This window comes from Bos taurus, chromosome 15 (assembly GCF_002263795.3).
Source record: "Bos taurus isolate L1 Dominette 01449 registration number 42190680 breed Hereford chromosome 15, ARS-UCD2.0, whole genome shotgun sequence".
NCBI classification, from domain to species: domain Eukaryota; kingdom Metazoa; phylum Chordata; class Mammalia; order Artiodactyla; family Bovidae; genus Bos; species Bos taurus.
The window spans coordinates 47234885-47251169 of NC_037342.1; the positions used below are offsets into that span (position 1 = coordinate 47234885).

General features: G+C 38.4%; 1 protein-coding gene and 1 pseudogene across 1 annotated transcript; one reads left to right on the forward strand and one right to left on the reverse strand.

Annotated features, from left to right (window-relative positions):
- Nucleotides 1-10540: 10540 nt before the first annotated feature.
- On the reverse strand, nucleotides 10541-11506 carry OR52N2H (olfactory receptor family 52 subfamily N member 2H). Its single transcript, XM_002693188.2, has one exon. It carries the CDS (start codon nucleotides 11504-11506, stop codon nucleotides 10541-10543), a length of 966 nt encoding a protein of 321 aa, XP_002693234.2.
- A 1868-nt stretch (nucleotides 11507-13374) lies between these two features.
- On the forward strand, nucleotides 13375-13805 carry LOC104974260 (peptidyl-prolyl cis-trans isomerase E-like; annotated as a pseudogene).
- The last annotated feature ends 2480 nt before the right edge of the window (nucleotides 13806-16285 follow it).

Genomic DNA, 16285 nt, shown 5'->3' on the forward strand with positions numbered 1-16285 from the left:
TAGCCAAATTCATCAAGAAAAAAAGACAGAAGAATCACATCAACAAAATTAGAGTTGAAAAAGGAGAGGTTACAACAGACAATGCAGAAATACAACGGATTACAAGAGGCCATTATGAACAACTATATGGCAATAAAATGGATAACCAGGAAGAAATGGACAGATTCTTAGAAAAGTTCAATCTTCCAAGACTGAACCAGGAAGAAATAGAAATTATGAACAACATAACTAGAATCACTGAAATTGAAGCTGTGATTAAAAAAATCTCCCAAGAAACAAAAGCCAAGGACAAGACAGCTTCACAGGAGAATTCTATGAAACATTTAGAGAAGAGTTAATGCTTATCCATCTAAAACTCTTTCAAAAAATTTCAGAGGAAGGAACACTTCCGAACTCATTCTATGAGGCCAACATCACCCTGAAACCAAAAGCAGACAAAGGCAAAACAAAAAAAAGGAAACTGATCAGTTTTCACTGATCAACATAGATGCAAAAATCCTCAACAGAATTTTAGCAAACAGAATTCAGCGATTCATCAAAAAGCTCATACACCACGATCAAGCTGGGTTTATTCCACGGATGCAAGGATTCTGCAATATATGCAAATCAATCAATGAGATACACCATATTAACAAATTGAAAGATAAAAAACATATTATAATCTCAATAGATACAGAAAAAGCCTTTGACAAAATTCAGCACCCATTTATGATTAAAACTCTTTAAAAAATGGGCATAGAAGGAACCTACTTCAACATAGTAAAGACCATATATGATAAATCTCCAGTTCAGTTCAGTGACTCAGTCATGTCTGACTCTTTGCAACCCCATGGACTGCTGCATGCCAGGCTTCCCTGTCCATCACCAACTCCTGGAGCTTACTCAAACTCATGTCCATTGAATCAGTGATGCCATCCAACCATCTCATTTTTGGTCATCCCCTTCTCCCACCTTCAGTCTTTTCCAGCATCAGGGTCTTTTTAAATGAGTCAGTTCTTCACATAAGTCTACAGCAAACATTGTTCTCAGTGATAAAAAACTGAATGCATTCCCCCTAAGATCAGGAATAAGACAAGGATTTCTGCTTTCACCACGATTATTCAGCATAGTTCTGTAAGTCCTAGCTACAGCAATCAGAGAAGAAAAATAAATTTAAAAAATCCAGATTGGAAAAAAGTAAAGCTCTCACTGTTTGCAGTGGACATGATACTGTACATAGAAAATCCTAAAAATAGTATCAAAATTACTAGAGCTAATCAGTGAATTTAGCAAAATTTCAGGCTACAAAATCAATACACAGGAATCACTTGCATTTCTATATACTAACAATGAAAAATCAGAAAGAGAAATTAAGGAATCAATCCCTTTCACCATTGCAACAAAAATAATTAAATATCTAGGAATAAACTTACCTAAGGAGACAAAAGAACTTCACACAGAAAATTATGACAGTAGTGAAAGAAATCAAAGATGACAGAAATAGATGGAGAGATATTCCATGTTCCTGGGTAGGAAGAATCAATACTGTGAAATGACTTTACTACCAAATGCTATCTACAGATTCAATGACATCCCTATCGAATAACAAATGGCATTTTTCACAGAACTAGAACAAAAAATTTCACAATTCATTCTGAAACACAAAGACCCCGAATAGCCAAAGCAGTCTTGAGAAAGAAGAATGGAGCTGGAGGAATCAACCTTCCTGACTTCAGATTATGTTACAAAGCTACAGTCATCAAGATAGCATGGTACTGGCACAAAACCAAAAATATAGACCAATGGAACAAGATAGAAAGCCCAGAAATAAACCCATGCAGCTATGGGTACCTTATTTTTGACAAAGGAGGCAAGAATATACAATGGGGCACAGAAAGCCTCTTCAATAAATGGTTGTGGGAAAACAGGACAGCTACATGTAAAAGATGAAATTAGAACACTTCCTAAAACCATACACAAAGATAAACTAAAAATGGATTAAAGACCTAAATGTAAGACTAGAAATTATAAAACTCTTAGAATAAAACATAGGCAGAACACTCGATGACATAAATCAAAGCAAGATCCTCTATGACTAACCTCCAATAGTAACAGAATTAAAAACAAAAATAAACAAATGGGACCTCAATAAACTGAAAAGCTTTTTCACAGCAAAGGAAATTATAAGCAAGGTGAAAAGGCAACTCTCAGTATGGGAGAAAATAATAGCAAATTAAACAACTGACAAAGGATTACTTTCCAAAATACACAAGCAGCTCATACAACTCAATACCAGAAAAACAAACTACCCAATCAAAAAGTGGGGAAAAGACCTAAACAGACATTTCTCCAAAGAAGACATACAGATAGCTAACATACACATGAAAAGATGCTCAACATCACTCGTGAGAAATGCAAATCAAAACTACAATGAGATACCATCTCACACTTGTCAGAATGGCCATCATCCAAAAGTCTACAAACAGTAAATGCTGGAGAGGGTGTGGAGAAAAGGGAACACTCTTGCACTGTTGGTGGGAATGTAAATTGATACAGCCACTATGGAAGATGGTATGGAGATTCCTTAAAAACTAGGCATAAAACCACCATGTGACCCAGCAGTCCCACTCCTAGGCATATACCCTGAGGAAACCAAAATGGAAAAAATACATATGTTTCCTATTGTTCATTGCAGCACTATTTACAGTAGCTAGAACATGGAAGCAATCTAGATTTCCATCAACAGATGAATGGATAAAGAAGTAGTGGTACATATACTCAACGGAATATTCAGTTTAGTTCAGTTCAGTCACTCAGTCGTGTCCGACTCTTTGCGACTCCGGGAATCGCAGCACGCCAGGCCTCCCTGTCCATCACCAACTCCTGGAGTTCACTCAGACTCACGTCCATCGAGTCAGTGATGCCATCCAGCCATCTCATCCTCTGTCGTCCCCTTCTCCTCCTGCCCTCAATCCTTCCCAGCATCAGAGTCTTTTCCAATGAGTCAACTCTTCGCATGAGGTGGCCAAAGTACTGGAGTTTCAGCTTTAGCATCATTCCTTCCAAAGAAAGCCCAGGGCTGATCTCCTTCAGAATGGACTGGTTGGATCTCCTTGCAGTCCAAGGGACTCTCAAGAGTCTTCTCCAACACCACAGTTCCAAAGCATCAATTCTTCGGAGCCTGGCCTTCTTCACAGTCCAACTCTCACATCCATACATGACCACAGGAAAAACCATAGCCTTGACTAGACAGACCTTAGTTGGCAAAGTAGTGTCTCTGATTTCGAATATGCTATCTAGGTTGGTCATAACTTTCCTTCCAAGGAGTAAGCGTCTTTTAATTTCATGGCTGCAATCACCATCTGCAGTGATTTTGGAGCCCAGAAAAATAAAGTCTGACACCGTTTCCACTGGTTCCCCATCTATTTCCCATGAAGTGATGGGACCAGATGCCATGATCTTCGTTTTCTGAATGTTGAGCTTTAAGCCAACTTTTTCACTCTCCACTTTCACTTTCATCAAGAGGCTTTTTAGTTTCTCTTCACTTTCTGCCGTAAGGGTGGTGTCATCTGCATATCTGAGGTTCTTGATATTTCTCCCGGCAATCTTGATTCCAGCTTGTGCTTCTTCCAGTCCAGCGTTTCTCATGATGTACTCTGCAATGGACTATTACTCAGCCATAATAAGAACACATTTGAGTCAGTTCTGATGAGGTGGATGAACTTAGAACCTATTATACAGAGTGAAGTAAGTCAGAAAGAGAAAGATAAATATCATATTCTAATGCATATATACCGAATCTAGAAAAATGGGACTGAAGAATTTACAGGGCAGAAGTGGAGAAATAGACATAGAAAACAGACTTATGGACATGGAGAGAGGGGAGACGAGGGTGAGATGTATGGAAAGAGTAAGATGGAAACTTACCTTACCATATGTAAAATAGATAGCCAATGGAAATTTGCTGTATGGCCCAGGAAACTCAAACAGGACCTTTGTATCAACCTAGAGAGGTGGGATGGGGAGGAAGATGGGAAGGAGGTTCAAAGGGAGGGGATACATGTGTACGTATGGCTGATTCATGTTGAGGTTTGACAGAAAACAACACATTTCTGTAAAGCAATTATCCTTCATTTAAAAAATAAATTAATTAAAAATAATTTACTGTCTTATGTGATGGGGAGAACTGTGAGCATGATCCACTGTCTCAACATTCAGTATTGAACTGATGACTCATCTATCAACAGATTACATAGTATTCAGTAGGAGACCAACTGTACCTCTGAGTGTCCAACATTCAGGAACCCTGAAAGATGACCACTTATTTATCAGTCTAATCAGTTAGACCAAGGAGGGCTCTGCTTGTCATGCTTAATTCCATCAGAAACCTAGGCCATTTAAATCCATAAATCTGAGAGTCTGGTCATTAACATTGTTGAAGATGACACTGCTGCTGCTGCTGCTGCTGCTAAGTCCCTTCAGTCGTGTCCGACTCTGTGCAACCTCATAGACGGCAGCTAACCGGGCTCCTCCGTTCCCAGGGATTCTCCAGGCAAGAACACTGGAGTGGGTTGCCATTTCCTCCTCCAACGCATGAAAGTGAGAAGTGAAAGTGAAGTCGCTCGTCGTGTCTGACTCCTAGTGACCCCATGGACTGCAGCCTACCAGGCTCCTCTGCCCATGGGATTTTCCAGGCAAGAGTACTGGAGTGGAGTGCCATTGCCTTCTCCTGAAGATGACACTGGTGAATACTAAATAATATACTCATGAAAACTGCCAAGGAATTATTTACAAGGAACATCTTTATGCGGGCTATCTATATCATTAGGCAAGTGGTTCATTTAATTCTTCAGGGGAAGTAGGCACTAAGCACATGCAACTCGTCATTGTGTCGATTTTTGCGGTGTTCTCTTTCTGCCAGAACTGTGGAAGATATAAGCCATTAAATAAGTAGCAAAGAGTTTGCATAGCCTAATGATAATGAATTATCTTTCCACATGCTTCAATTGGTATTCAGTGAAGACTGGTTCCAAATAGGAAAAGGAGTACGTCAAGGCTGTACATTGTCACCCTGCTTATTTAACTTATAGGCAGAGTACATCATAAGAAATGCTGGGCTGGAAGAAGCACAAGCTGGAATCAAGACTTCCGGGAGAAATATCAAGAACCTCAGATATGCAAATGACACCACCCTTATGGCAGAAAGTGAAGAGAAACTAAAAAGCCTCTTGATGAAAGTGAAAGTGGAGAGTGAAAAAGTTGGCTTAAAGCTCAACATTCAGAAAACGAAGATCATGGCATCTGGTCCCATCACTTCATGGGAAATAGATGGGGAAACAGTGGAAACGGTGTCAGACTTTATTTTTCTGGGCTCAAAAATCACTGCAGATGGTGACTGCAGTCATGAAATTAAAAGACGCTTACTCCTTGGAAGGAAAGTTATGACCAACCTAGATAGCATATTCAAAAGCAGAGACATTCCTTTGCCAACTAAGGTCTGTCTAGTCAAGGCTATGGTTTTTCCTGTGGTCATGTATGGATGTGAGAGTTGGACTGTGAAGAAGGCTGAGCACCAAAGAATTGATGCTTTGGAACTGTGGTGTTTGAGAAGGCTCTTGAGAGTCCCTTGGACTGCAAGGAGATCCAACCAGTCCATTCTGAAGGAGATCAGCCCTGGGATTTCTTTGGAAGGAATGATGCTAAAGCTGAAACTCCAGTACTTTGGCCACCTCATGCGAAGAGTTGACTCATTGGAAAAGACTCTGATGCTGGGAGGGATTGGGGGCAGGAGGAGAAGGGGACAACAGAGGAGGAGGTAGCTGGATGGCTCATTCCATAGTTCATCAGGCACGCTATCTATCAGATCTAGGCCCTTAAATCTATTTCTCACTTTTACTGTATAATCATAAGCGATTTTATTTAGGTTATACCTGAATGGTCTAGTGTTTTTCCCTACTTTCTTCAATTTAAGTCTGAATTTGGCAATAAGGAATTCATTATCTGAGCCACAGTCAGCTTCTGGTCTTATTTTTGCTGACTGTATAGAGCTTCTCCATTTTTGGCTGCAAAGAATATAATCAATCTGATTTCGGTGTTGACCATCTGGTGATGTCCATGTGTAGAGTCTTCTCTTGTGTTGTTGGAAGAGGGTGTTTGCTATGACCAGTGAATTTTCTTTGCAAATTTCTTTACCTTTAAGTAATCTGTTGTAACTTTCTGCATTTGCCTTTAAAATTGTTATTGTCATTTTGATTAAGTGAATAAGTGCTGTTTCACAATAGCCTATGATCCTTCTTGACCAAGTGTTTTAAAATCTCTTGAAGACTGTTTTGTATACTTCTTACAAACTTTTCAAAGGTCTGATTTTAATTAATTTCTTTTGATATCTAATTAACTTTGGAATGCTTTGGAGGGGTTCTCAAACGTGTAAAGAGATATTAAATTAATTAGGGTTACTTGGTACGTTAAGTTGCATGGAAACACTGTTAAATGAGTGGTGCTATACTTCATTGGGTTATATTATACAATTAAATGTCATAATCTAAATGTTCTAGAAATTATATGATATTAAATTTCTAAAATTTGTGTATGTCCTAGGATATTATCTTTCATAATTCTAGTTATTATTGTAAAGTATTATATGTCACAAAAATAACTGAATTTCTTTCTCACTTGCATTGTAATCAGATCCTTAACCATGACCTGTGAGTCTTTGTCATATATTGACAATTATTTTTGGTCTCCAATGATTTTGAAAAATGCTTCATTTTCAAGAAGATTCATACAAAGGACTTTTAGACAATGACACATTTCTGATAAATTTCAGGTCATAACACTGAATTGGGTAAGATATTAAAGAATTCTAATGGAAACTGATGACTTTATAAAAAAACTGTGGACAAAAGATTAAGATCAAGGATTAATTACATAGTTGAACTAATGAAGAAGGTCATAAGTTTTATGTCTTTTGCCTACAGTATTACTGAATTAATTTTTGCTTTCTGTATATTAGGAAATCTTTCCCCTTAAACTAATTACGACTTACAGAAATTTAGTAAATTGTACTTTTATAAGTAGAATTGAAATATTTACTTTTTCTATCTACCTAATTCAGCCAGAATTTGGAAACTCTTAGTGAGCATTTTTATTTTTAGTAATATAGGTACTTACATAAGTTCAGTAAGGGTCTCTCCTCATAACAGATATAACTGGAAACATTGGTTATATTACTATGGTGTTGAAAGGAATATTATATTTGTGAATACCCATAAAATCAGATATAATCAAACTGCTTTAAAAAACTAAATGTATGGACCTGTGAAAACTCTTGGAAAAACCACCTGGTATCTTGCTTACCGAGTTTCCCAGCAGCCTTACCAGTTTACCAGAGTAATCTACCTTTAGATGAAGATTTAATGCCCCATGATCTGAAACCCAGAGATTATGCACATTGGAAAAGATATCATATAAAAGACTTTTAGCAGCCACATTGAAAGGAATCGTGTCAGGACTCCTCTCCTGAATGGATTGCAATTCATAGACAACAAGAGAACATCTGAAGTAGACAGCTGACCCAAAATGCTGGACCAGGTCTGTATATGATTACCTTGATGATTGTTCACACTTTTGTTTATAAATAAATGTACTTCTCTCTTGGGATCAATCATATTCAAGTATCAAAAACCAGTTCAACTTTAGTTTAGTGGTCAATTTCTAGTACTCCTAGGTTACCTAGGTTGATCTGTCCTCATCATTGTTCTAGTTGGATAGCCCTTTAGGAAGTTTAACAGAAGGAAGTTATAGCTCTGTTCTGATCACTATTGATATTACTAGATAAGACCCTTTTGTGTTGTTGATCAATCACAGTTGCTCTGACCATGGCCATAAATGGGAGCTTTCTTTAAAGTTACACAGACTCCATTAGAGCAAAGAGCTAAATTATAGTCAAAGAATATAACTTCCCTGTTATTAGAAGGGCCACTTCCTCAATTATGGAATGAATTTACATGGCTAACAACAAGCTATGGTCATTTAAGTTTAAAGGTCCTCATGTTGGGAATAGTTAAATCATTTTAAGGATAATCAACCTAATAACACTAGGAAATTGAGCTGTGTGCCTTATGAACAATGGATATATCATTACCTTTCATATTCAGTAATTGTTTTGGAACTGATTGAGATGACCAGGAAAATACTGGGTAGCTTTTAATAGGACCCAGTGGATTTATGGAACAAACTATGGTCTTGGCTCACTCCAGGCTGGTAGGGAGATGCACAGTTGGTTTCCCTTGGACTCAGGTTTGTCAGATAGGGCTTCCCTGATGGCTCAGTTGGTACAGAATCTGCCTGCTATGCAGGAGACCCTGGTTTGATTCCCATCTCCACTAGAGAAAGGATAGGCTACCCATTCCAATATTCTTGGGCTTCCATTGTGGCTCAGCTGGTAAAGAACCTGCCTGCAATGCAGGAGACCTGGATTCAATCCTTGGATTGGGAAGATCCCCTGGAGAAGGGAAAGGCTACCTACTCCAGTATTCTGGCCTGGGGAATTCCAAGGACAAGTCCATGAGGTCACAATGAGTCAGACATGACAGAGTGACTTTCACTCACTCACTCAGGTTTGCCTATGGGTAGTGTTGAAAGTGACCCTGACAATCTGCTTTTAATGTAGCACACTGGGGCCAATATATTTTCTAGTGGTAAGGTCATTGGGCTGCAATGTTTGTTTCTTTACCTGGAATGAAGGTTGTCATTAATCACATAGAGGCTTTAAAAAAATTTACTCAGCAAGCTTTGAATGATAGTAATCAAGCCATTAACTTGGTAAATTTGAAGCCTCCATGATGACAAAAGTGGCCCTACAGAATACCATGTCCTTCAGCTTCGCAAGGGTGGGACTTATGCTATATGTACTAAATGTTGTGTTTTTAAAGCTGATGACTCTTCTAATATAAACAATCTTATGATACATAAAAAGAGTGAAATTTCTACTCTGAACGATCCTTTTCTCAGTTTAGGCAAAATACGAGGAAAATAGTTTGGTTAAGGAGAATCTGGCTTAAATCTTTACTAATGGCATTGTTACTCTTATTGGCAATTTAGATTACTTGTGTAAGATAATATCTAAAAAAGTTGAACTACTGGTCACATCTGTAGTTGTTTATAAATTAATGAGCATGAACAATGTACTTGCAAGGTAAAATTGGCATAAGTCCTACTGGACAACTTGGAATTGACTGTCAGTCCTTCTAGACATCCTGTCAATATAGCCTATATAAGAGTAAAGAAATAACTAGACTATTAAGACCTGGAATTGAGGGACATGATGGATTCAGGACAGGAAAGCAACCATGATGGCATCAATGGATGAAATAATTGATCACCTAATTCTTGAAATAATGAAATAAAATTATTTTTATGGCAGGAAAAGAAAAATTCTACATAAAATTTTCTCTGCTGTTTAAGCCACTACCATCATTTGATAAAAAGCATGGAAGCTGAGATTTAGAGAGATTAAAGTCTGTCAAAGTCTTGTAATTAGAAATTAAGACACAAAATTTATACTTTGGAACTCTTCAAATCCAAAATTAATGTGTTCCCCAACTCTTCTGCACTGATTTTTTGCTCTCTCCATATTGAATTCACTTTTTATCATGTCTTCTGTTTCACATTTGTTTCCTCTCACAATCTCTGGCTAAAATCTAGCTTCTGAGCACATTGTTGCCAGGGATTACATCAGAATCAGTTCTTCCTTTCTTTCATTAAACCCAAGGTGTGACCCACAATATGACTTTAATAAGTATCTAGAAAAAAAATGAATGAGTGAATGAATTATAACAAATACTAGAAATTAAACAAGTGCCTTTGTTGCTTGACTGATAATATCACAATTATATTTTTAGGTGTATTTTAAATGGAGGGTCCCAAACTGATGAAATGAAAAAAAAAAAAAAAACAGAAAACTTAGATATCTATAAAATGAAAAATATTTTAAAATATTTAGTTGATAGTTAAAATTGGGAGATTTCACAAAACATCTGAAAAAAATACTGGAAAGTATTTAATACTTGGCCCACATAACCCCATAGCAATAATGTGCTTGATTTGAGTAGAATCTGTCCTTTATGGAGAGGATGTGCTTGATACATATCACCACAGCTTCTTGTTTTTACACACAATGCTTGCATTGACATTAGGCCTGTGATTTTCATTTTCTTACCTATCTGTTCACATGTCATGAGTCTATTAACCCTTATTTAAAATATAAAATCTATAAGAAATGAGTATGTTACTTCTTTATACTGCATTTTCTTTTTTGGTAGAACTCTACACAGAAAAAAAAATCATAATGTATACTTGAAAAGGTTTCAGAGAATCTATCTACTGGAGGACTTAATTTTTAATACTATTTTTTTTACAAATGTTTCACAGCTTTTACAAATTTCTTGCTTCTTTTACAAATTTGCTCACATCTTTTACAAATTTCTTCTTCATTCTATTTTACGCCCCCCCCCCACCACCCCACCATCACCCACCCCAAGCAATGTATCTATTTTAAGATTTATGTATCTTGGGTAAAAACGACCTTCTCTCCAAGTAAAAATTTGATCACACCCTCACGAATCAGTTTAGTCTTGATACCATAAAAAATTGGGTTCATTGTAGGAGGCAGGAGCAGATAAAGGTTGGCCACAATGATGTGTATGTGGTGAGGGACACTGTGTCCTCCAAAACGGTGGGTGAAAAAAGTGAAAAAAGCTGGGACATAGGTGATCACAATAGCACAGATATGTGATGTACAGGTGCTGAAGGCTTTGTGACGAGCATCTGTGGATGACAGGCTCACCACAGCTCCCAAGATCATAGTGTAAGACACTGCAATACAGCACATGTCAAACACGCCGATGAGTAGAGCAACCATCAGACCATAAATAGCATTGACCCTGTAATTGCCACAGGACACCTTGGCCACAGACATGTGGTCACAGTACGTGTGGGGAATGAAGTTGCCTCGACAATAGGGCAGGCGCTTCGTAAGGAAAGTGAATGGAAAGATGAGCATCACACCCCTCAGCAGAGTGGCAAGACCAGCCTTGGCAATGACAGCACTGGTGATGATGGTGGCATAGCGTAAGGGGTAGCAGATGGCCACATAGCGGTCCAGCGCCATGAGCATGAGCACCCCAGACTCCATCCCAGTCAATGTGTGGACAAAAAACATCTGAGCCAGGCAGCCATTGAAGTCAATCTCCTTCAGGTTGAACCAGAATATGCACAGCATGTTGGGTACCGTGGTGGTGCACAGGGTGACATCTGTGAAGGAGAGCAGGGCCAGAAAGTAGTACATGGGGTGATGCAGGGCCTCCTCATGGCTGATGAGGTAGATGAGTCCACAGTTGCCCGCAACAGCGATGATGTACATGAAGCAGAATGGCAGGGAGATCCAGATGTGTGCGGTTTCCAGCCCAGGAACACCATTCAGGATAAAGAATCCTGGTGTCATGCTGGAGATATTGGCTCCAGACATAATGCCTGACAAGTGGGGGGCATTTTATATTCTTTGTCCACAATTGCTCTCTGTATAGGAGATAGAGGTGGGGTTAGAGACCAAATATAAGAATGGTTTGTAGAACGATAACAATGAAAGCCATGAACATTCATCTTGTTAGGATAATCAGGATGGTTTTTTATTTCCCCAGCTCTAGCAAAAGAATCTTTGAACTATGTTATCTAAAAATAAATAGTAGAGTCTTACTTTGTTTAATGTGCAGCAGCAAACTTTCTGCTTAGAAAGTTAGAAAGGATACTTTCTACTATCCGTACTGTCTCTGTCTCTTACAGCTCTTGCCTTGAAGATTATGAGGAAAGCAAGTTATTGCAAAATTGTTCTGGATATCTTGCTAATGATAACATACTGTAGAAACTCAATAAAATTTTTGAAGTAGTAAGGATTTAATATGATTGGCATTCAATCTCTGATGCCAATATCATGCTTTTCCATGTTGTGAAAATTCAGTTGTTCTTGAGAAGGAAAAAAAAAAACAGTATTTACATTTCTTTTTTTTTTTAATTTATTTTATTTTTAAACTTTACATAATTGTATTAGTTTTGCCAAATATCAAAATGAATCTGCCACAGGTATACATGTGTTCCCCATTCTGAACCCTCCTCCCTCCTCCCTCCCCATACCATCCCTCTGGGTCATCCCAGTGCACGAGCCCCAAGCATCCAGTATCGTGCATCGAACCTGGACTGGCATCTCGTTTCATACGTGATATTTTACATGTTTCAATGCCATTCTCCCAAATCTTCCCACCCTCTCCCTCTCCCACAGAGTCCATAAGACTGTTCTTTTACATTTCTAAATCATTAAAAAGTTTCAGTCATTTCTACTGCCCTACAAGAAATAACAATCCAAAGATATGGTATTGTCTGCTGTAATTTAAACAATATTTCATTATAACTGTACAGGTAATCGGTACAATAGACAATACCATATCTTTGGATTGTTATTTCTTGTAGGGCAGTAGAAATGACTGAAAGATATTTGAAGAAATTTATAGATTCAGGGATATCTGAGTAAAATGAAGGTTCCAAATGGTTAAAATTGTTCTTTTATTCGAAAAAATAAAATGATGCTTAAGCTGTGCCATAAACCTGAGTTCTCATGCAGCAAAGTCAGTGTCAAATACACCCATCATTCAGCAGACTTAAGTAGATACTTGTAGTGTGATGGCATGTATTACATGGCAGTGAAGCCACAAGGTACAGTTTCTTTTCACCTAAATATTCAAAAAATTACCATTATGTCTACTTCTACTGACCAGACTACATAGAAACCACCACAGAAAGAAGAAATACAAAGGAATACAAGTTTCAGAGGCTCATGGTCTCTGCTTCCTAAGCTGACTTCATCTTGTGTGAACCATCTCTTCTAACAAAAAAGGCTCTCCCAAACTTCTCCTGAAATGTCACCACCTGGAGAAACTATCATTTTATGGACCTGGATTAGAAACACTTAAAGATAAAAATCTCCAGTGTCCACCATCTTTTATGTATACACCATGAGGAAATGAATAAAGTGGAAATGAGGTTAAGTCTAGCCACCCATAAACACAAAAAACCATTGTCTCTTAAGAAGTGAAAGGGAAAGAGAAATACATTGCTTCTTGCTAATGTTGTCTTTTGGTAATTGTGCCTATATTCTTAGCCATTGTATTATTATCCAGGAATATCTCTATCTTTTTCAAATGGCTATTTTAAAAAATTACCCAAACTTACCTCAGTGTTAGGCACAAACAAGTTCTTATTCATGGCTGAGAATCCTTAGGAGTTTTTCAAAATCTGGGCTGGCATCTTCTTACTTATATTGAAGCTTTGGCTTCAAGGGCAGCAGTTTCCACCGCATCATCCCCCAGTTCATGTGCCAGGGCGGTTATTTCACTAACCACAACGGCACCGGGGGCAAGTCCATCTACGGGAAGAAGTTTGACGATGAAAACTTTATCCTCAAACACACGGGACCAGGCCTGCTGTCCATGGCCAACTCTGGCCCAAACACCAACGGCTCCCAGTTCTTCCTGACGTGTGACAAGACGGATTGGCTGGACGGCAAGCATGTAGTGTTTGGGGAGATCACTGGACGTCTTGCGGCAGACTGAGGCCCAGGGCAGCAAGGACGGGAAGCCCAAGCAGAAGGTGATCATCTCCGACTATGGGGAGTACGTGTGAGAGGGGAGCTGTCAACCCGGGGCACCGGCACCCGAGGTGTCCCATTGGCAGCGAGCAGGGCTTCGTGTCGTGGCCCTTCCTCGGGGTCAGCGTGGGACACCTCCTCTGGCTCTTCCTCAGGTGTGGCCTTGGGCCCAGGACTGCCCTCCCCACTGTGGACAGCTGTGCATGGCCTATCCAGGCCTTTGCCTGGGCTTCTCGTGGGCCCACCTGTGTGACTCCTGGACATTTTCTTTTGGTAAAATAAATCCTAGTTTTGATAAAAAAAAAAAAAAAAACTAAAAAAGGAATTTTAGTTTCCCTGGAGAATCTTCAGCAAGGTATCCCAGGTGATTGACTCTCCACAATTAGATGTCTCAGAAGAATCTGTTTGAAAGAGAAGGAGCTTTGGGCTTATGGTACTAGATAGGCATTTAGAAACTTTTGAATAGAAAAAGGAACAACAAAAGCAAAAACATATTAAAGTTTAATGCTGTATTCCCAAGTGAGAAATATGACCACCAAGACTGGTGGAGACAAATATCATTTAAAAGTTTCTTCTCTTATTGCAAAATAAATACATTTTTTTAATGTAGAAAAAAATCTAAAAAGAAACTATAGAAAAGCATAATAAAAACTTGGAAAATCACTTGTTATTCTAATGAAGCAATGACCATTTTAAAATGCTTTATCTACTTGTCCAATAATTTTGGATTACTATGTATAATATTCTCTTTCATATAAACTTCATACTGTATGAAGTTTGCACATTTTCCCCTATTTAATATAATGTACATTTCTCATGTCATTCTATATGCCTTGCAATTGAAAGTTTAGAGCTAAACTTTCCATTCAATAGTTGAAGCAAAATTAAACATTTTATTACTCTTGAATATTTAAATTGTTTCTAATTTTTGTTATCAAAGAGAATTATTTTATGGATATCCTAATCTGTTTGTACTATTGATTTTCCCCTCTTAGAATTATTAGAAATAGATTTGAAGTTTGTGGAAAAAGAGGCATAGACAATTCAATTATGTTGATAAAAGTTGGAAAAATTCATCTTTGTAAAAAAATCATCTTCATATGGGATTTTCACTCCCATACACTATTAGTATGCTATCCCTCTAAAGTACTAACTATTATATGCCTGCTCTCTTTTCCCCAACTGAATTTGTTATTTAGCTTGATATTTTGATATTTTAGCTAGACTTAAAATCAACTTTGTTAGTAGGGCCTATGAACATTCTTTTCAAGTGTTTTTTGGTCAGTTGTTTTTCTAATATTTGGATTATTCTATGCTTCTCCTTATCCATCCCAGTAGAGGTGTTAGTTTGATTTTATTGCTTGCTGGGCACTTTCAGTACTAAAATATGAACACATCTTCTGTCGTAGTTGCAACCATTTTCAAAGGTAGTCTTGTTACTAAACTGAACTGGAATCCACTTGCCAGATGTGCAGCAAATAAATCTACTGACACCAACTTGTGGGGAGGGGAAGTATAGCATTTATCGCAGGGCACCAAGCAAGGAAAAGAGGAAGATGGTAAAGAACCTGCCTGTCAATGTTGGAGATGTAAGAGACACAGATTCAGTCCCTAGGTCTGGAAGATCCCCTGGAGGAGGGCATGGCAATCCACTCTAGTAGTTTTGCCTGGAGAGTCTCATGGACATAAGAGCCTGGCGGGTTGTAGTCCATAGGGTCACAAAGAGTCAGATACTACTGTAACAACTTAGCACACACACATGAGTGCATGCTCAAAAGATCCAAACCCCTCGTGTCTTTTAAGGAAGGGTTTTCAAAGACAATGAGAAGAATAGAATCATAAGATGTATGATCAGTTTTGCACAAATCTCTAATTGTTGGTGAGGATATATCAAGGTGAAGTTTCAGGAATCAACATCAACAGTCTTCTGACTACAACCAGTCTGGTGTCTGTGTGATTGTGGTGAGCAATCTCCATTGGTGGGGCTCTGGTTTTTGCAAAACAACTGAGGAATGCACATGAGCCCTTTACCTATATCTTCCAAAAGGAACTGGGAGTTCTTTATGGCTGACATTGTTTAAGTTATTATTACTTTTCTTGTCTGACTGCTTTTACTTTGTACTTTGCCTCTACATTCCCTCACTTCTCTAATGTTAATTCCTTGGGCTTTCTCTTTGGAATTTGGAGAAGGACTAGGAGACTAAAGCTTTTTCTATAAACAAGAAGCAGGGGAACACAGAGGGGTCTTGTCACCAAGAAGGTCCCTTGGGGTCCTGCCCAGTTTCAATTCCCTCTTTTCTTTGATACTCCTCCATCCTGAAGGGAACAGGGGTGACGATGGCTCTGGCTACTTTCTGATGGATGGGGGCAGCATCAATTTTTCAGGATTAGAGGAGTGATAATCATAGACTTTCATTTGAAGGAATTCTCAAGTCCTAGGCTTGACATCAACATTTTGCATTAGGAAGACATTACTCCTTTGTGACTGCCTGTCAAGGCACCTAGACAATCATATGAACATTAGTAGATGTATTACAATGAAGATGATGATCAAGACGCATCTTTGTAGAATTCCTGAGAAAACCCTCCCATCCCAGACAGCAACCAGGA